The sequence below is a fragment of the Vipera berus genome (genome assembly GCF_964194415.1).
Source record: "Vipera berus genome assembly, chromosome: 1".
NCBI lineage: Eukaryota > Metazoa > Chordata > Lepidosauria > Squamata > Viperidae > Vipera > Vipera berus.
The window spans coordinates 155,372,286-155,394,529 of NC_138202.1; the positions used below are offsets into that span (position 1 = coordinate 155,372,286).

General features: G+C 38.9%; 1 protein-coding gene across 1 annotated transcript in view; it reads left to right on the forward strand.

Annotated features, from left to right (window-relative positions):
* LOC308664431 (sodium channel protein type 2 subunit alpha-like) overlaps positions 1-22,244 on the forward strand; it is a gene marked incomplete at both ends in the record, with an annotated part of 61,466 nt that overhangs the window by 13,988 nt on the left and 25,234 nt on the right. Inside the window, 10 exon segments of the mRNA XM_081321667.1 lie at positions 1,551-1,614; positions 2,324-2,465; positions 4,716-4,922; positions 6,941-7,234; positions 8,666-9,013; positions 13,342-13,474; positions 15,052-15,290; positions 16,408-16,581; positions 17,005-17,361; positions 18,851-19,330. Coding sequence (XP_081177793.1) covers positions 1,551-1,614; positions 2,324-2,465; positions 4,716-4,922; positions 6,941-7,234; positions 8,666-9,013; positions 13,342-13,474; positions 15,052-15,290; positions 16,408-16,581; positions 17,005-17,361; positions 18,851-19,330 — 2,438 coding nt within the window.

Sequence of the window (22,244 nt, forward strand, 5' to 3'; positions counted from 1 at the left end):
TCCCTAATAGCTAGAAAAGTTCTAGACCAGGGGTCTGCAACCTGGACAACTTTAAGACTTGTGGACTTCAGCTCCCAGAATTCTGAGAGCTGAAGTCCACAAGTCTTAAAGTTGTCCAGGTTGCAGACCCCTGGTCTAGACACTCTGACATCCAGACAAAAGAGGAATGGCTGGGGAGGCCTATGTTGAGATTAGAGATTGGGGGAGGGGGAGGGGAACCTTCAATGAGCCATTTGAAAGTCACCAGCCTCCCTTTAGGACCCAGAAGGTTTTCCCCTGCAGATGAGGGCTTGTTCCATTTTTCCAATGATGAAAACAAATTTGATCTGGCTTTAGCTGGCTTCTGGGACAGTCTGGCACTGAACTGGAGGCTTGCTTTCTCCTCAACCAATAATGAGTAAGCCACTTTGATATCAGGATGAGGAGGGCATGTGGAAGAGACCAGTAACAGTCTGCTCATTTCCCTGAAAAGTAATGGTGGCAAAGACTAATAGTTTCTGTACACTTTAAGGCTATCCTTAGATGATGTCAGAATACAGGAAAACATTTATACTGCTAAAGATGATATATTGCAAGCACTCATCAGCTAGCAATGACTTGAAGGCAACTTCATACACAGGGGAAAAAAAGTTGGGGATATTTTTTTTTGCCATAATTAGATGCAATTGAAAAATATCTAAAGATTTACAGATTTGTTCTGACATGTAGATGGACCACATGTCCAGCAGATGCAAAAATCCAGAGGGCTCCAGTGTGACCTTTTTAGACATTGCTGGCAGTTGTAGCATCTACAGCATTAGTGGGAGAGCAATGCCCCGCTGAGTGCTACATTGAACAAACAGATCAGACTTTGTACAAAAAAATTAATGGAGACAGGCTTGGCAACAAGACTTAAAACAAGAAGAAAGTAATATCAGAGTATTTTAAACTCCCAGAATATTGATTACAGATCTCAAGGTTGCTATTTTGGAGCAAAGAAATGATTCCAACATCACAGAATGAGAGACTGCTGAATTCCCATATGTCAGGCTGTTTCACAAAGTCTTTACAAACAAATGAGTGTTTAACACATTACAGTTTCTAACTATAATCTGTTTCACATACAATCAGCATCTGTATAACCACTCTTTTCCTCTCCCTTGCTGCATGCTTATTCCAATCTTACGTCGGTTTAATCCTCCTAAGCAACTTATGAAGTGACCTGTAGCTCAGAAAAACTTGTGCCTTTTAATAAAATGTGTTAGTTTGAAACAGTCCTGCCAGACTCTGATTTTTAACGACCATAGACTTACACAGTATTCCTCCTATAACAGGGGTAGGCAACCTCGGCTCTTTTATGACTCATGGACTTCAACTCCCAGAATTCCTGAGTCAGCATTCTGGGAGTTGAAGTCCATGAGTCATAAAAGAGCCGAGGTTGCCTACCCCTGTCCTATAACATTGTTGTAATATATTGGCTAGTCTTTAGGATTCCACAAGTCTATTTAGCTTATTTTTGCTAACAGTAACTTTTAGTGTAAGTAAATGTACCCAATTCTCTTTCCAAATAGGTCACTTTTACTTCTTGGAAGGACAAAATGATGCTTTGTTGTGTGGCAACGGTTCAGATGCAGGGTAAGAGGATAATCTATTTTATACATACATTATTTATATAATAAATTACTTATTTGGAAATTGCTGCTGAAGGGATGGTTAAGGGCAAACAATGTAACTTTTAAAAAAAACTATCTGAAGTGTTTCAAATTTGATAATATGGGGGTGGGGCAAAAATTTGCTGCTTAAATATTTGCAGCTAAATTTAAGCTGTAAATATTGGAGATGGAAGGAGGTATGAACATTGCTCCACTTCTCTTTATCAGCCTAACTGTATTTATTTATCTTGAACCTTGGAAACATTTCTAAACTCAAAATAAACCTCTTTCTTTGTTTCTGGTCATGAACTGTTATTTAAAGAGATACTGATCTGGTAGGACTGCATTTTATGAGACTGCCTTAAGGATTTAGCTTAGCCAATCTATAATTTTCCCTAGTTAGTATTGAAAAAGATCAGCCTTTCTCAACTTGATGCCCTCCAACATTTTGCATTTTAACTGGTTTAATTCTTCATCCCACATTGCCAAATTAAAAGTGATGGAGGGCATCAAATTGTGGTCAGTCTTTGTGTGTAATTGGTATTCTTGGATGATTTCATATTACATTTACAACTGAGTATAATTTTCATTCTATTGAAAATCGACAGGCTGCTTGCTCAAGCCTCAATCTGTAGTAAAGCATACATTGATTAGGATAATCTTTAAAAATGGCAATTTTTTCCTTTTTCTAGTCAATGTCCAGAAGGATATATGTGTGTAAAAGCGGGTAGAAACCCCAACTATGGCTATACAAGTTTTGATACCTTCAGCTGGGCCTTCTTGTCACTCTTTCGGCTGATGACTCAGGACTACTGGGAAAATCTTTACCAACTGGTGAGGGTCTTTGTAAGCAGGAAGTACCAGTAGTAGCACCAAGGCTGACTGTGTAAAGCAGCATTTTAATATAAGCACCTGAATGAATTGAAAACAAAAGCTCACAACTGTTATGTCATGGTGAACTGCTTCTGAAGCATAACAGTTGTATAGTCAAATGCTCAAATAAAAAACTTCAAAGTCTACTTATTTCATTGAGAGTTAATTGTATATATAGCAAGGTCTTAAATTTTCATTGCATGAGGGCTACTCTAGGCTTCACTTGACATGCTGAGTGAGGCCTGTGTTCCAAAATAGGTGGGACTTCAAATTGGTGATCATTTTGAGAGAGAGAGGTGGCAGAGTGTGGGAGACAAATAGGGGTCTGCAATCTTGAGGCATTTTTCCCCCTTCTGACCTCCAAATTCTCCACAATGTAAATGAGTACCCAATACTTGTCCCTATCCTCTGTGAGTGAGTTGCTGGCCAGAAAAGGAACAGTGATAGGCTACATGCAGCCAGCGCTTTTTGCATCACTGGAATCCAACTTCGGTAATCATTTTGGCATGAACATTGGAGCCCTTGGGCAACAGAGAACCATTCCAACTTCGTTTTCTAAAAGGAATATATGGAACTGTATTAGACTGCCTCGTGTTATTAACCCCCACAGCCATAAAGTTTGCTGAGATAGGGACTCTCTTACCAGGAGATACCAAGGAAATGAAGCCATAATGTCATGGACCCAAAACATGGGCTGCATTCCCTTCCCTGATACCAGGAGCTATTACTGGTTTGTGGGAACCTTCCCTATAGTCCTGTAGATTATGGATAAAACACCCAGGCACAGTGTTTTGCATATGCTCAGTGGATCATGTTATAATGCATTGTTATAATTACTGTTGATTTTTTTTTCACCCAAAAGACAAATATTACTTTCAGGGTCAGCAACTTGAAAACTTCAAATGTTCTCATAAGCTCTAACAGCTCTCATAATTCCTATCGCTCTTATAAGAGCAAAGTAAACTTGACTACGGTATCTGTAGGGCACCATTTCATCTATTCCTGCATTGAGAATTTATTTCACAAATCAGATAAAACTGAAGGGGTAAGATAGTATTCTCTGCCCAGTTAAACATCCTCCAGATGAACTGGATTTCAACCTCCATAATTTTCATAATCTTCATCTTAGGGATAGCTTTTCGAAAGGAAATGGGAAGAAAAGTGAGTAAGAGAAAGTGAAATAGAGAACACTGACCAGCATCCCACTGCTCTGTACAAAACAAAGTTTGCTGGTAGTGTATTTATTGCCTGTGCTCCAACTCACCATACTGCTCAATGTAATCATTAAAATTTGCCAAATGGGTACATTAGAAGCAACGATAATATTGCACAAGTACAGAAATAACAGATGGGCTATATTTATGCAACATCCGTGGCAGGATGAAATAGCAAATGCATTTGCTTGAGTAACATGCTAAGTTTGGTTAGTGTTAATATTCATTAACTACTGTGGCTTAGCATTTTGGTTATAAGGTTAAGCGTGTTATTCTTAACACACTCTTCCTAATTTGGTCCCTAGCCAGTGATTTTTGATGTTATCTTGAAATACAGCTGAGTGAAGCAAAGATTGGTAATCTATACTTGCATTCCAGATATTACTGAACTTCATTTTTTATTGTTCCCATCATTGGTCATCCTGGCTACTGATGGTAAGAGAGTTCCAATTAAGCAATGCCTGTAGGACCATGCATTCTTCCCTGCTGTCTTATTGTGCATGTGGACAGAATTGGAAAAGTCTCAAGTGGAATGTCCCAGTTATCCTTAATCTCTTCTTTATGTTTAAGATAGGGGAAGTACCTCAGTCTCAGTGATGAAGGGAGGTGAGTTCCATCTGTATTAGCTCAGTAGCCCAGATGAGTCTTGTCTATGATAATTACAGCAGTTGTAGGTTTATTTGTAGATTAATTTTGTACATAAACTCACACATGTACCTAATACAGTCAGACCATCTCACCTAATAAGATTATGAACAGCATTTGTCTCATGTTCATTCCCTAGACCAGGGGTAGGCAACCTTAGCTCTTTTATGACTCATGGACTTCAACTCCCAGAATTCCTGAGTCAGCTGACTTAGGAATTCTGGGAGTTGAAGTCCATGAGTCATAAAAGAGCCAAGGTTGCCTACCCCTGCCCTAGACTATAAGATAAAAGGAGGCTAATATATTTTGGGGGACTGTTTTAAAATTCTTTATTCTTTATTTTCTTTTATAGACTCTACGTGCTGCTGGCAAAACATACATGATCTTTTTTGTCCTGGTGATTTTCTTGGGTTCTTTCTACCTGATCAACTTGATCCTGGCTGTTGTTGCCATGGCCTATGAAGAGCAGAATCAAGCCACCATGGAAGAAGCTGAGCAGAAAGAGGCAGAGTTCCAGCAGATGCTGGAACAGCTGAAAAAACAGCAAGAAGAGGCTCAGGTTACTTAATGAGTGGAACACAGCTTTTATGTTTTGTCCTATAATTACAAAAGATAACATATAAAGTCATGGTTTACTATATCAAATTTTGTGGCTTCCAGCTGGTTGACTCCAGGGTCATGGGTGACTGAAGACATTTCAAGATGGCAACATCTAGTGGCCATGAGTATACATATACTCAAACATATGTACTGATGACCATTGGAGTAGGAAGAAAATTGCCATATGTCTTCCCTCAATATCAAACCATTTGAGGACAGGAAACTAAAAAACGTGATGCATTAAACCTCCAGTAGATTTAATGCACCTATAAAAACTAAATCTCTTTGTCCTCAAAAACTGTTCTCCCAAAAAAAGAAAAAAAGGAAGCGTTGGACCCCAAATATCACTGCTGCCTACTCCTTTTGTCACTATGCCACAGTTCAATCCATCTTTAAAAAGAAAGGCACTCCTATCTTGAGGCAAAATTTCATCTAATAGTGCTAAATGAAGCTCCGTTTTTACTACAGTTTCAGAATGAATTAAAGTCCCTCCCTCAGAAATAAAGTATAATTAAGGTATTGAGATATTAAATATATCTTCTACACACCATTAAAAAAACCTTATAAGATTTTTGTTTCATTTTGACCTGTCTGTTAAAAAAGAATCAGTGAGTCCTATCTCCTAAAAAGAAGCATCAAGGTACTTTCCTTTTGATGCTACCTAATGAAAGACGTGGTGGTTCAGTGGGTTAGGACGCTGAGCTTGTCGATCAGATGGTCGGCAGTTTAGCGGGTCAAATCCCGAGTGCCGCGTAACAGAGTGAGCGCCTGTTCCTCGTCCCAGCTTCTGCCAACCTAGCAGTTCGAAAGCATGTAAAAATGCAAGTAGAAAAATAGGGACCACTACGGTGGGAAGGTAACAGCGTTCCGTGCGCCTTTGGCGTCTAGTCATGCCGGCCACATGACCACGGACACGTCCTTGGACAAGTGCTGGCTCTTCGGCTTTGAAACGGAGATGAGCTCCAGCCCCTAGAGTTGGAAACGACTAGCACGCATGTGCGGGGGAACCTTTACCTTTAATGAAAGAGGCAAGGGGATTTCAGTCTTCCTCCCTCCCAGTATTCCCCTCTGCCCTCTTTTGGCTGAAATGTCTGGTTTTAATAAGGCTGCCCTGATCCACCAAGAAAAGAAAAATGTCCAGTCTGTGCGTTATTTTTTTTAAAAAATTGAGGATAACATATTAGTGGGGCAAGAAGGGTAACAATAAGCCAAAAAATTAATAGTCGTATCCAGAGTAAAAACCACATCCTATCCCCCTCTCCATCCTTACATACAGGCCTTTATCCTCTGCCTCTTTAGCTAGTCTTAAAACCATGTTTAATTTTAACATACTTAATGAAATTTGGCTACAACTAAGGAGGAAGCTGGAGTACACAGAAAACGTGGGGGTAAGAATTGCATGCAGCCCCTCAGCCGGACTGTATTCACCCATGCTTTTTATTGACCCGTTTGCCTAGGAAGGCTGCATTTTTAGGGATTCCCCAATTCCTTAACCCTTTTTGTTCCTTGGTCTTTGTGCTCAATACGGTACTTCTCACTATAGCAAAAGACTGTGTAAACTGAACACCTACCTCTCTTCTTAACACAACTGAGAGGTGGTGGATGAAAGCAAAGGCTGGCATTTATTTATTTATTTATTTTAATCCCATTTATATTCCGCCCTTCTCCGAAGACTCAGGGCGGCTTACAATCTAAGCACAAATCAAATGTGCTTATTGCTGTAGAGACGTTCTAAATCGTAGATCTACGGGGGTGCAGAAGAGTGTCCTTGGTGGAGAAAGATTGAACCTGGCATACTCAGATAAATTGAGTGAGATCTAGTATGTTGCATATTCATTTAAACATGCCATGTTATTTGGTAAGTTCCTTTTTCCTTGAAATGTAGGCTTACTATAATGAGCATCTGTTTTACAAAACAAACAAACCCTCTGAATGAGTATATTGGTGTGATGTATCTTAAATGTCCTTCACTTTCAGGCAGCAGCTTTAGCCATGGCGGCGGGTGAATCAAGGGAATTTAGTGAAGTTGGTGGGATAGGTGGATTCTCAGAAAGTTCTTCAGCAACCTCAAAACTGAGCTCCAAGAGTGCTAAGGAGAGGAAGAACAGGCGGAAGAAGAGAAAACAGAGAGAACAGTCTGAAGGAGATGAAAAAGATGAGGATGAATTTCACAAATCAGAATCAGAGGACAGCATTCGCAGAAAAGGCTTTCGATTCTCTATTGAAGGGAACAGATTAACCTATGAAAAAAGGTTTTCTTCCCCACACCAGGTAGGGAGAATATATGTGGGCCAAGTAGATCCTGAAGCACATTTCACTGCTGTAGGACTTTATGAATGGCTTTGTGGGTTATGCCTCAATAAAATCCCGGGTTTCTCATTTCCCTTTTTCTTCTCAGGTGCCGTCTTAGTTGGTTACATCTTGGCATGTAATTGTGCAGAATTAGAATTCATTTCTGTGTTCTATATCCATTTCTGCGCAAGCCTCAAGGGAAAAATGACTGAGCAAATTGTAAAGCAGTTCTTCGGGGGTACGCCTTAAATGAGAAGAATAGGCCTCAATCTCCTGGCACTGTTTGCTTCTGTCTCTTCTTCTAATATTGGCCTAGTCCAGGGGTAGGCAACCTCGGCTCTTTTATGACTCATGGACTTCAACTCCCAGAATTCCTGAGTCAGCTGTATCAAGGCATAATTCTGCCTGTCAGAGGGCTCCAGACCGTGCTCCAGACGATGCATGATGTGTGTGGGTGAAGCAAAACAAAACCCGACGCATATTCTATTCAAAACCTTTAATTAAAAAAGAAAAATATATATAAACAAAGAAACTAACCGACCACATCCTATCCCATCAGACAGTAAAAGAAAAGTGAAGACAAAAACTAGAAAAACATTTTACGCTTGCGCATACAGCAAAGCTAAATCATAACATAGCTAGACCATGTGACATTCACTATGGTTACCAGATAAGTTATCAACACAGGTGCAGAGCAGAAAGAGATGTACAATTAGAAATGAACTTTTCGCACGAACTGAAAAAAAACGTGCAGTGACAAGCTGACTCAGGAATTCTGGGAGTTGAAGTCCATGAGTCATAAAAGAGCCGAGGTTGCCTACCCCTGGACTAGTCCACTCATATATGGAGGCTGCCATTCTTGTTTGTGTTCCTCTACCCTTATTTCTTGCTTGCTTAGAAGAATGGTAGAATAGCAAGGGCAGCAGCTGCAAAGAGAAGGAACAGGGAACGCTAGAGAGCTCCAGGAATGGCTAGTGGCTTCTTAAAAGGTGGTGGGGGGGGGGAAACTTGTTTGGTCCCACAAAACACCAACCTTTAGTTTGCACCATAAAGCAAATGCCAAGATGATGCAAGCGGAGATAAGTCGGGATTTTGCCAATTTATTTTTCACATTTCTAAACCACCCAACTCCCTCAAGGAGGGACCCTTTAATTTATGATTCATTATATATAGAATGTAAAACCAAGAGAAATGGCGGCACTAATTTAGAAATTATTTAATAAATATTTAATATTTTTTTTAAAAAATAATAATGGAGATTGTTCCTGTGCTCTTGAGAGAGCCCAAAATATCTGTATTCATTCATTTCCTTATCTTATCGTGACTACACAATAGCTAAGAAGGATCTTTGATTTTCCCATTGCCTTTCCATCGGTTCATGGATGTTTCTGATCTTGCGTTCCCTTACAGTCTTTGCTGAGCATCCGCGGATCGCTGTTTTCCCCCAGGCGCAGCAGCAAAACGAGCCTCTTCAGCTTCAGAGGCCGAGCAAAGGATCTTGGGTCAGAGAATGACTTTGCTGATGACGAGCACAGCACGTTTGAAGACAACGAGAGTAGGAGAGATTCCCTCTTTGTTCCTCACCGGCACAGTGAGCGCCGCAACAGTAACATCAGTCAGGCCAGCCGATCCTCCAGGGTGATGCCCATCCTTCCAGCAAATGGGAAGATGCACAGCACCGTGGACTGCAATGGGGTGGTTTCCTTAGTTGGCGGGCCTCCTCCTCTTATGTCACCCACTGGGCAGCTTCTTCCTGAGGTAATAAGAGATCAGAAGTGCAACTATCATCGGCTCAAGGATTGTACCAAACTTTGCCTAGCGTGTGAAGAAAGTTGGGGGTCCAATTTTGACAGGGAGATGCTTTCAAGAATTTTAAGGGCTGGAATGAGTGCTTTATACACCCGCAATGCTTAAGGCATTCATTTGGTCTGTTAAATTCCCCCAAGCTCTCAGAACAACAAAAAAAGTGGGGGGGGGGTGTGTGTCAGAAATTCCAAAAGGGTTGGTGGTAGCTTTCTGCAGTGGACAAAACAGCATTGATTTGAAACTTAAATTCAGATCTGCGTGCACTTTGGCATCGGAGCAGGTTAAACGAGAAATTCTCTTGGCTACTATATTAGCTTGTAAATTAAAATAAAACTTTAAAAAAGCACCTCAAAGTAGGCTTTCAGAAGAATGTGGGAGAGCATATCCTGTTAAGCTAAAGTTCAGAGCTTTCCTATAATAAGGAATCTTGCAAAAAGAAAAATTCTTGACCATAGGGTGACCTAAAGGGAATTTCCTTTCAGTTTTTTGAAAAAAAGTCATATCATCCCAGGTTATTCCAGCTGCGTGCTGCTGGTTCTGTCAACATTGGGTGGTTATAGATTTTCTGCTTCTGCCAGTGAGGTTTTGTGTGGCCATACTTCTACTGTCATTATTTTGGAAAAAAGGAATACTGTTTGCCTATTTCATTCCACCTTGTCTTTTATTCTACAGGTGAAACTCGAAAAATTAGAATATCGTGCAAAAGTTCATTTATTTCAGTAATGCAACTTAAAAGGGGAAACTAATATATGACATAGACTCATTACATGCAAAGCAAGATAGTTGAAGCCGTGATTTGTCATAATTGTGATGATTATGGCGTACAGCTCATGAAAACCCCAAATCCACAATCTCAAAAAATTAGAATATTACATGCAATCAATAAAACAAGGAGTGTACATAGAACAATATCGGACCTCTGAAAAGTATAAGCATGCATATGTATTCAGTTCTTGGTTTGGGCCCCTTTTGCAGCAATTACTGCCTCAATACGGCGTGGCATGGAAGCTACCAGCCTGTGGCACTGCTGAGGTGTTATGGAAGACCAAGATGCTTCAATAGCGGCCTTCAGCTCTTCTGCATTGTTCGGTCTCATGTCTCTCATCTTTCTCTTGGCAATGCCCCATAGATTCTCTATGGGATTCAGGTCAGGCGAGTTTGCTGGCCAATCAAGCACAGTAATCCCACGGTCATTGAACCAGGTTTTGGTGCTTTTGGCAGTGTGGGCAGGTGCCAAGTCCTGCTGGAAAATGAAGTCAGCATCCCCATAAAGCTCGTCTGCAGAAGGAAGCATGAAGTGCTCCAAAGTCTCCTGGTAGACGGCTGCGTTGACCCTGGACTTACACAGTGGACCAACACCAGCAGATGACATGGCTCCCCAAATCAACACAGACTGTGGAAACTTCACACTGGACTTCAAGCATTCTTGCAGTGTGTGCCTCTCCATTCTTCCTCCAGACTCTGGGTCCTTGGTTTCCAAATGAGATGCAAAAGTTGCTCTCATCAGAAAAGAGGACTTTGGACCACTGAGCAACAGACCAGGTCTGTTTTTCTTTAGCCCAGGTAAGACGCTTCTGACGTTGTTTGTTGTTCAGGAGCGGCTTGACAAGAGGAATACGACATTTGAAGCCCATGTCCAGGATCCGTCTGTGTGTGGTGGCTCTTGATGCACTGACTCCAGCCTCAGTCCACTCCTTGTGAAAGTCCCCAACACTTTTGAATGGCCTTTTCCTGACAATCCTCTCCAGGCTGCGGTCATCCCTGCTGCTTGTGCACCTTTTTCTTCCACACTTTTCCCTTCCACATAACTTTCTATTAATCTGCTTTGATACAGCATTTTGGGAACATCCAACTTCTTTTGCAATTACCTTTGGAGGCTTTACCTCCTTATGGAGGGTGTTAATGATGGTTTTCTGCACAACTGTCAGGTCAGCAGTCTTCCCCATGATTGTGATTCCTACTGAACCAGACTGAGAGACCATTTAAAGGCTCAGGAACCCTTGGCAGGTGTTATGGCTTAATTAGCTGATTAGAGTGGGACACTTTGAGCCTAGAATATTGCACCTTTTCACAATATTCTAATTTTCTGAGATTGTGGATTTGGGGTTTTCATGAGCTGTACGCCATAATCATCACAATTATGACAAATCACGGCTTGAACTATCTTGCTTTGCGTGTAATGAGTCTATCTCATATATTAGTTTCCCCTTTTAAGTTGCATTACTGAAATAAATGAACTTTTGCACGATATTCTAATTTTTTGAGTTTCACCTGTAGGTGCTGCCATCTCTAAGGACAGGACTTAACTTGTCAATACTGTCATTTCCTTGCAGCCCTAGTTGACCTGGAGGTTGTTATCAATCTCTGCTTCCAACTTCACCCCATACTCAGGATTTAATGCTCTTTTAGAAGAGTGCTAGATTCACATTCAGAAATAGCCTAACTGACAAAGCCAAGGCCTGAGTAGCTGCAAACTATTAGGCATTTTGGTTGGTGGCTCAGTGTCCTGCTTAATCCTGCCCTACCCCACTTTAGGGAGTATGATTGCTGATAGCTTCCCTACTTGAAAGCAGTGTTTGTTAGGATGGGAAGCTAGGGAAATTGACCATTTGCTTTCTTAAATCTACCTTTCATCAAAACAGTAAGAGCAACATTTATCGCCAGCCATATTACTGTGGCAAAATAGAGCTTGACAAATGAGTCAGCGAATTTTATTCATACATACTTTTCAGGCAACTCAGATGCTGCTGGTTAGTTCCTTAATGTGGCCATCTGACTGTGCATATGGACTGAGGAGATTGAAAAAAATGTAGTTTATATAAAAGAATTTTGTTTTATAGTGTTCCTGTTTGATTTTTTCAAAGGTGGTAAGCACAACTTGGAACACTGTGTTAACATGAACAGTGTTTCAGCAGTTTGTTATGTAACTAAACCAAAGAAACATTAACATTAAAGGACAAAGGAGAACTAGGATTCTCTTGAAGTGAGATTAAGACATTCAATAATTCTTCCTAAAGGATACCAGTCAGTAGCCATCTTTCTTTTTAATCCAGAAGAACAATACTGTTGACGATGATGCATTGCTCTGATGGGAATGTTCTCATAAACAAAATGTTCCCTAAGACATAAAATTAGGTTGATAATATTTAACTCAAGGGCAGTGTCAGAGCAATATTGCTTCTTCATATAATATCATTCCAACTGCTTCTGATTTAAAAAAAATGAAAATCCAGGCTGCACAAATTCAAATGGCCACTAAACGGCATCAAAAGCACAGAAAAGGAACTCTTTGCTGCCATGTCCTGATTGTGCAGATTTATACAAAGTAGATCTAGCAGCTTTAGTCATTAGCGACAGTTGCTAGAAGGAATAATGATGCTAACCAATGAGCTTCATTCATACCAGACTTTTGTTTCTCTGTTCTTAAAAAGCCTCTCCTCATTTTCGTACTATACAAATAGGATGGAGAAATGAAAAAGGGGTAATTCTAAGGCTAGTCCACAATAAATCTGAGCGTTATAAGTCAAAGTTGATGTAACTTTTTATTTGTATGTAAATATAATTAACTAAACCCTTAAAGTCCTTAGATAAATCCTTACGGCAGACATGTCAAACACAAGGCCCGGGGGCCGGATCCGGCCTGTGAAGTGGTTTCATGTGGCCCACGAAGCCATCCTGGAAACAGTGAGGGAACGGCCCCCACTGCCTTGGCCCTGGCCCAGAGACCTTCCTTCTGCCAGAGACCCTCAGATCTGTCCCACTCCTGCCCAGGCCCCCATAGGCACCCTTGATGCGAACAATGTAGAGCTGGCCACGCCCACCCAGCAGGCCATACGCAGTCTAGCCACGCCCACCCAGTAGGCCACGCCCACCCTGGCCATACCCACCCGGCCCCCTGAGGGCAACCGCCATACTGATGCGGCCCTCAATGAAATTGAGTTTGACACCCCTGGTTTACGGCATCTTTAAATGGATTGCTTCCTTAATTAGGACTATTTGAGATGCAGAAATCCAGATGACAGACGGCTACAGAGAGTTAATATTTTCTGTAACTACTCCTGGGGAAACTTTTGCAAGCAAGCATTGAGCCAAGATGCACTAAGCTTGATAACAGAAATGATTGTTCAAGCCAAATTATCTCTCTGACTTACTTTTTGTATGCAGAAGACATATCAAATAATTGAATGTTGCTCTCTTCAGTACTCTGTTCATGCATAGTCTGTTTTTACAAGTCAAAAAAATAACCATATTCTTCCAACTGATAAATCCTATATTTTCAGGGCACCACGACAGAAACAGAACTAAGAAAAAGGCGCTCCAGTTCCTACCACATGTCAATGGATTTCCTCTCCGATCCTACTGCAAGGCAAAGAGCAATGAGTATAGCTAGCATACTTACCAACACAATGGAAGGTAAGCATCCCATCTAAACAATGCTTCTAAAATTCAGAGGGCAAAAGCTGAATTTCCATTTCAAAAATAAACATCTTCCCAATATAAACTTTTTCCTTATTACCAGTACTGAGGCTGTACTATTAAAACCTGAAAAAGAAATATGGCAAAGGCACCAGATTCGTCGTTCTAGGAGAGAATTCTTAATGTTCTAATCTTCGCTCCAGTCAAATGGAGCGAGCGGTGCTTCTTTTTTTTTCAGTTTCCTCTCTTTCGTCTGATTTTCATGCTGCAATCATTTCTTCAGCTAAAACAAGGTTCTAATTAGATCTTACCCTGCTCCAGTTTTTCATAATTTTCAAATGCAAGTGTAACAACAAAGCATGGTTAGCATGAATATGATTTGCAAAGCAAGCATTTCTGTAAACTGGTACAGATTCAGACATAAAACCAACCATGGGTTGGCTGTGTGGCATGTCAGATCAGAGTGTAGCCCTATTTCCTTAATGCCAAGTGAAACTTAACTACAGTAGGTCTCTTGACAGAGACGATGTGTCTTGTCTCAACAAAGATGCACGCAATTTACTTTGATAAGGGGGTTCCTATTGCCTCATCACTTCAGTGTAATCTTTTACCTCTTCCTCCACTTTGCCTCGTCCTCAGTGGGTTAGGACGCTGAGCTTGTCGATCAGAAGGTCGGCAGTTTGGCGGATCGAATCCCGAGTGCCGCGTAACAGAGTGAGCGCCTGTTACTCATCCCAGCTTCTGCCAACCTAGCAGTTCGAAAGCACATAAAAATGCAAGTAGAAAAATAGGGACCACTCCAGTGGGAAGGTAACAGCGTTCCGTGCGCCTTTGGCGTCTAGTCAAGCCGGCCACATGACCACGGAGACGTCCTCGGACAAGCGCTGGCTCTTCGGCTTTGAAACGGAGATGAGCACCGGCCCCTAGAGTCGGAAACGACTAGCACACGTGTGCAGGGGAACCTTTACCTTTACCTTTACACTTGCAAAAACTAGAAGAGGGGTCAGGATAGTTAGCAGAGGTATACAGAAGCTTCTCTGGTACTTCTGTGTACAGAATCTTCTTTCACGTTCTGAAAGTGCCAGAGAAGATTGCAGGAGTCCTGGAGGAAGCTGTATATATATAAAAAAATCATCTTGTGGACTTTGTAGAAGTAATGCAACCATTTTGCTGCACTGATAAAAATCAGCTGGAGCTGTGTCATGCAGCCACTTTCGATGGATTCTCTTCTCAGAACTTTGTCAAAAGGGGGCATCTCTATGGAGACTTGCCCAGCCCTAAATTATAGTCGAGCAAATCATTGCTGTGTGTCTACCGGAGAGGGAGTCAGAGGAAGATCCCTTGTCCCCACTCCACAGAAAAGACAAATACTGCTAATATGCCTCTTTCTTCCAATTCATCTTTAGTAAAGAATAGCTGTTTACATTTTTCTGGCCATTTGTACAAAATAAGATGAGGGCAGTTATTCCTAGGATCCCCGTCGTGCTGTTTCCTTAACGTATGCGTTGAAATGGATAAATTGGGTAGCTTTGTGAACTTTCTCTTTACATAGGCTTTCTTTTCACTCTTTCTAGAACTTGAGGAATCCAGGCAGAAGTGCCCTCCCTGCTGGTACAAATTTGCTAACATGTGCTTAATCTGGGACTGCTGGGCTCCTTGGCTGAAAATAAAGCACATTGTTAATTTGATTGTGATGGATCCATTTGTTGACCTCGCTATTACCATCTGCATTGTTTTAAATACTTTGTTTATGGCAATGGAACATTACCCAATGACCCAACAGTTTAATAATGTACTATCCGTTGGAAACTTGGTAAGTCTTCGGCAGTCCCATAAGAGAGCAATATTTATTGGACATATTGCTGAATTTTTTTTGGACTCTCTTACTTAGATCAAGTTTATAAGTTGTTCTTCTTTAGGTCCCATTCAAATCAATATGCCACGATTTAATGCTAGTGATATTTTGAATTCTAAATGGGAAGCTGAAGTGCAGGCAGGACATGATGTCTGCTGCTTACAAAATCTGAGAGTTTCTAGAGGGATTGGTATCAAATGCTTTCTTTCTTCACTGCTGTTCCCAGCAGCAGCAGCTGCAGGGGAGTCAGGAGGGCAAATGATGAAAGGAACACGACAGAATAAGAGGAACCAGATCCAGTGAATACTTAGCTGCCCATGAGAAATCCTGCATTGAGGCAAAATGCTGAAAGGAACCCTACTAATGAATCAACATGTGTTGTTGTTTTTTAATTGCAAACCACCCAGACAGAAACAGACAGACAGACATTGTTTTTCTATTCCCTGTTTTACAGTTGGTAAAATGTAAAGGAGGTGAACTCATCATTTGATTTTAACTCTTTTACTACTGAATACCTTGTGGTGACTTGGATATGTAAAACTGTATTTTCTTTGGAAATATAAATGCTCCCAATCACCTCTTCAGAAGGAGCTTATATATATTCAGTCTGGGAATTTGTGGTGAATATCAGAACTAAGTTGAAAAGTTCTCTTTGCACAAATATTTGTTCCCAATTTTTTTCTACTTTTCAATAGACCTTTCTAATAATTGCTATTGCTAGTGATGGGAAAGTCAATCAGAAATGTAAGCTAATTTATCATAGATGCCCAGAGATTTACCTGTAGATCCTGAATGGTCTTCTACAAGATGAAAAATACTGGGGGGAAAAAACTTGTGGGATAGCTTCCTTATGAATGGGGAGTGTGTGAGATTGAATCTTATGCCTAGTGGTAAGGACATATAAAAATAATGGTATGCACGTATCAAAATACACGTTTCCATTTCTCAAAATATCAAACTGTTGAATCGGAGGTATTTTTTTAAAGTTTGCCTTTATCTTTCTCAGTAACATTTTTATGAATAGACTGGTCACTGTTATTTAGGACTGATGACAAATGATATTTTTTGTATGTAGGTGTTTACTGGCATCTTCACAGCAGAAATGTTTCTCAAAATAATTGCCATGGATCCTTATTATTATTTCCAAGAAGGCTGGAATATTTTTGATGGCATCATAGTCAGCCTGAGTTTGATGGAGTTGGGTCTTGCAAATGTGGAAGGTTTATCAGTTCTAAGATCCTTCAGATTGGTAAATATCCACAGGAGGTTTCAAGAAACATTTTGGTCATATTATGTATTCAGAGTAATCAAATTGTGACTATAAATACTGCATTCTGATACCCGAATGTTATTCAAAAATAAAATAAGTCAGCAGCTAATTGCATGAAGAATATAACAGCAGGTTTGATCAATATTTACTTAAATTCATCAAGACAAATAAGATCTTTTCCAAAATAGGTTTGTACGCATCTTGAGTCTCAAACACAATTACTTAAGCCACCAATATATATTGACGTTACATACTCAGGAGAACCTTCACATGGATTTCTAAATCCAGTGTCAAGAGCAGAATTTCTGCACAAAATAACTCTTTTTATTATGAATGAAAAGTAATTAAAATCAGAAATAATTAACACTGATACTGATGCCTGTATGCTTTTATTTTTTTCAGCTTCGAGTTTTCAAACTGGCAAAATCTTGGCCAACATTAAACATGTTGATAAAGATTATTGGCAATTCAGTAGGTGCCTTGGGAAATTTGACTTTGGTTCTGGCTATCATTGTCTTCATTTTTGCCGTGGTTGGAATGCAGTTGTTTGGCAAAAACTACAAGGAATGTGTCTGCAAGATTTCCAATGACTGTGAACTCCCACGCTGGCACATGAATGATTTTTTTCATTCTTTCTTGATTGTCTTTCGAGTTCTTTGTGGAGAATGGATAGAGACTATGTGGGATTGTATGGAGGTTGCTGGACAACCCCTGTGCCTTACTGTCTTCATGATGGTCATGGTGATTGGCAATTTAGTGGTAGGTATCAAGCAAATGTCCACTTAAGGCAAGTAGTCCATTGCAACTGGATTCTTTAAATATTGACATTGAACAATTGGCATAAATTTAAAATTTAAACCAGTTTTGGTATTATTATTTTTACTTTTCTATTCTAGTCAGCAGGTCATGCAAATACAAAACATGTATTCCTGCCCTACGGTATATGTAGAAAAATCTTCCCATTTCCACATTCAAAAAGTAGGGTGGGGTTTTTCAGCGTAAAAGGTAAAGATTTCCTGTCCAGTCATGTCCTACTTGAGGGCGTGGTACTCATCTCCGTTTCTTGGCCAAGGGTGCCAGCATTGTCCAAAGACATTTTCCATGGTCATGTGTCCAGCATGACTATATGCCAAAGGTGCAGAAACACTGTTACCTTCCCACCAGAGTGGTACCTATTAATCTACTTGCCTTTGCATGCTTTCAAACTGCTAGGTGGGCAGGAGAGTATTTTTAAGGATATTTCTATTATAACTGTCGTGGGCTTATTATCCCTTTTTAATAGGGAAACACAGGGACCTTGCTTTATATGAAGTCAGATCAGTGATCCAATTAACTATGATGTCTATGCTACAGGTGGAAAACATCTTTTTGGCTCCTGAAGGATGCTAATATTAGATGAAAAATGTAAATCATGATTAGGAAAACTGAATTATTATGTTTAGTCAGTAACAGTGTTAGAGAATTTTAAACAGTTAAATTAATACATCTTCTGCTAGAGACTATCACCTAACACAGAAGTGGGTTAATAAGAATGCTGATCTATTTCAGTGTTGGTTCCTTATGTTCAAAAAAGATACCAGATTAGGAAGCAGAACATAGGCATTAAAATAGTCTGATATAAGACTAATCAAGAAGAAGCAACACTTACACCAAAATATTCAGACATTGTTGTTAATAACATGATAATAATAATAATAATAATAATAATAATAATAATAATAATAATAATAATAATAATAATAATAATAATAAGAAGAAGAAGAAGAAGAAGAAGAAGAAGAAGAAGAAGAAGAAGAAGAAGAAGAAGAAGAAGAAGAAGAAAAAGTTGAAGTTGGAAGGGACCTTGGAGGTCATCTAGTCCAACCCCCTGCTCAGGCAGGAAACCCTATACCAATTCAGACAAATGGCTGTCCAGTCTCTTCTTAAAAAACTTCCAGTGTTGGAGCATTCACAGCTTCTGGAGACAGGTTGTTCCACTGGTTAATTGTTCTAACTGTCAGGAAGTTTCTCCTTAGTTCTAGGTTGCTTCTCTCCTTGATTAGTTTCCATCCATTGATTCTTGTCCTGCCTTCAGGTGCTTTGGAGAATAGCTTGACTCCCTCTTCTTTGTGGCAGCCCCTGAGATATTGGAACACTGCTATCATGTCACCCCCTCACCCTTCTCTTCATTAAACTAGACATACCCAATTCCAGCAACCGCTCCCTGTATGTTTTAGCCTCCTGAGTGACCCTGTTTTTCTTTTAATAGGTTTTGAATCTTTTTCTGGCCTTGCTCCTGAGCTCCTTCAGTTCAGACAATCTTGCTGCTACAGATGATGATAATGAAATGAACAACCTCCAGATTGCAGTGGCGAGGATTCAGAAAGGAATAGATTTTGTAAAAAGAAAAGTTCATGAATGTGTACAAAAGGCGTTTGTGAGAAAACAAAAGGCTTTGGATGAAATCAAGCCCCTTGAAGATCTAAACAATAAGAAAGACAATTGCATTTCTAATCATGTGATAGTAGATATTGGCAAAGATTTTAACTATCTGAAAGATGGCAATGGGACTACCAGCGGCATAGGGAGCAGCGTGGAAAAATACATCATTGATGAAAGTGATTATATGTCATTCATAAATAACCCAAGTGTAACTGTGACGGTACCCATTGCTGTTGGAGAATCAGATTTTGAAAATTTAAATACAGAGGAGTTTAGCAGTGAGTCAGATCTGGAAGAAAGCAAAGAGGTAAGTCATATGTAATATGCAACACATATATTGTGGTGGTCTTTTCAAAACATGAGTTGCACTTATTAAAAAGTTTAACTGACAGATCACTGTTTTCATATCTTAAATAAATATTTTAATATAGCTCACATTGGATTGTACATTAAAATCACTCTAGATATGGTGGTCTCTCTCTGAAGTTTAACATTAACGTCATTAATGTTTTTATTTTTCTAACTTACAGAAAAAACACAGGTTTGCAATTAAATGTTAGTTATTGATATCAGAATTTCTAGAAGATGCTCCACAGCTCTTTAGCTTATATTATAGCTGTGTCCATTCAGAGGCCTTTGTAACTCAAAAGCCATTCTGTTCTTCGGCATTTAGAAATTGACTCAAATGGGATGGAAACTAACTTGCAGAATTAAATGTAAATCAATCATGTTAATTTTATACTTTCTAAATGAGCTATTGATGACTTAGGTTTGATGAAAATTGCAGTATTCTGCACACACTCACACTAGCATTCACATAAAAAGTGGGTGCACTTATTTTACTTGGTTTGTTTTCTGTGTATTATTTTGTAAATCATTAGAGGTTGAAGTTTTTTTTTAATGAAGGATCGAAGCATTGCACAGTCTTAAATCCTGCCAAACCAGCTGTAAAGCCATTTTTCTTTTCCCAATTTTTCTTGCCATTGTGGTTTCAATTGCCTTTACAGTATTAGTTTGAGGAGAAATCTCAGTCTGCTTCATTAAAGCCAGATTCAGAACCTGGTTAATATTAGAACCTGGTTATTTATGAAACATTTTTCAATTGTCTAAGTAACGGATAGAAATCTCTTTTATTCCAGAGCAGTAAGGGATGTAACTGAAATAAAATATTTCTTGGGCTAGGAAAAAAACAGCCATTTTGTACTCATAGAAGCCACTTATAATTTAATGATTGGTTTATAAAGGGCTAGTTTAGCAACCTCAGTTTTTAGAAATACCAATGATATGGTATATAATTTGATAATTAATTAGCTATTTTATATAACTTGTAGTCTACCCTTCATGGCAAAGATTTTCCAGAGCAACTTGCAAAATTATGGAACACTGTAATTGAAATAAAATAATCAAGATGGAAAAAATCAACAAAATTGTGGTTCAAACTGTTTTAGAAACGTTAGTAATTACAGATGAAAAGCTAAGTTCTTGAAGCCAAAGAGACTTATATTCCTTTCCTTTAATCTAGTATTATATTTCAGGCAATATAAAAATTGTGGTAATTTTTCTATCAAACAACTTCTAACATTTTCAAATTTTAATATTTTAGTCTGTAATCCAGAGAAATGTAAATTTCCAATCTGATTTATCTCCATGGAAGAGTTGAATAATTGCTTAAATCTCTCTTTTAGATTTAAATTTTTATTTTTAGTCTTGATGTTTATATTTATTATACATTATACTTTTTAACAACCGTACTTTTATACTTTTTCAATGACCATATCCAGTTTCCTTATTCTGGTCTAAAACCATAATAAAGATTTGATCAGATTTGTTTTCATACATTTGTGCAATGAAGAATTTTAATTGATTCTAAACATGTCTTATTTGATTTAGTCAGGGCTTTTTATACACGGTTTATCAGAATCCATAAATATTTCAATAACTATATTACAATATTAAAAAAACCATTTACTATTTCTTAAGTTTGAACTTCTTAAGTTCTTTATCACCACAGTCATCTTCCATTACGATATGTTATATCGTATAACATATAGTTATACGATATAATTGCATTCCTTTAAGATTTTGATGTTGTTTAAAGCTACTTTGGAAATAAATTGTCCATCATTTCGTAAATGCAATACTTCAAAGATTGAATTTTAATATTGCTAAATATTGAACATTTAAATACTGGACATCTGTGAGATAAACTTTTGAAATTGCTGCCATCTCCAGAGCTGAGAAAAAAGGCAATATTTATTTATTCATTCTTTCATCCATTCCAATACAGTAATTCTATACCACCCAACTTCTCACAACTCAGCATTCTTTTATACTGTGTCCCTAGCCTCTCTTTTCACTTAACTTTCTGGAACAATTTTTTTTCTTTGTACTTGGGAGGCTAAAAGAGACAGAGAAAGAAAGAAAATAATGTTTCCCCACAAATATTATTCAATCAATACTTTCTGAAAATTTGGAAACTTTCCATTCATCATTTTAATCCTCTCATCTTTTCTCACTATTTCTCCCATTATTATTTTTTAAGAGAACCTCTGTAAATGAGGAAAATGAGAATAACTGCATTCTTTTCTAATTACTACCACTGGGTCTCTCCATCAGAGTCTCTCAAAAACAAAATCTACTCTGGTTTCTCTTCAGATAAATAGTATAAATCTTTCGCCCTTTAACAAAATCTAATAACATTAATGATCCATTCTTAACTGATTGTAAATCTCTCCTTGATTTCCAAAGGAGAGATTTAAGCTACAGTCCTCCTTTTTTTGTGGGAATTCTGTATGTGAACAAGGAAACCTTGTCTAACTACCACTCAACTCACGATATTACTCCTCTTGCTGAGATGTTGTAGAGTTTCATCAAAGATTGTGCTTCTTTTTACTCCTGACTGGCGTTGCACCCCATGCGGTGACAGGCTTCTTATCAAAAGAAAAGCCTAGTGGGATCTTAATATCCTACGAGAAAGCACAATAGGACCTTTCATATTTCTCATCCACAGAAAATACAATGAGCCCTTAAGTTCATGCTTAAATTTTGCAGAGACATCAGTAAGAAAACCTGTAACTATCCCTTCATACATATAATAATTAGATTTTGTTCTGAAGCTTTTTTTTCATGCAAGTAAAGAAATGATCAAAATGGACTTTTCGGACTCATGCCTGACTCTTTGTGCTTCTGTAAGCTGTTCATCTACGGCTAATTTGCGTAGC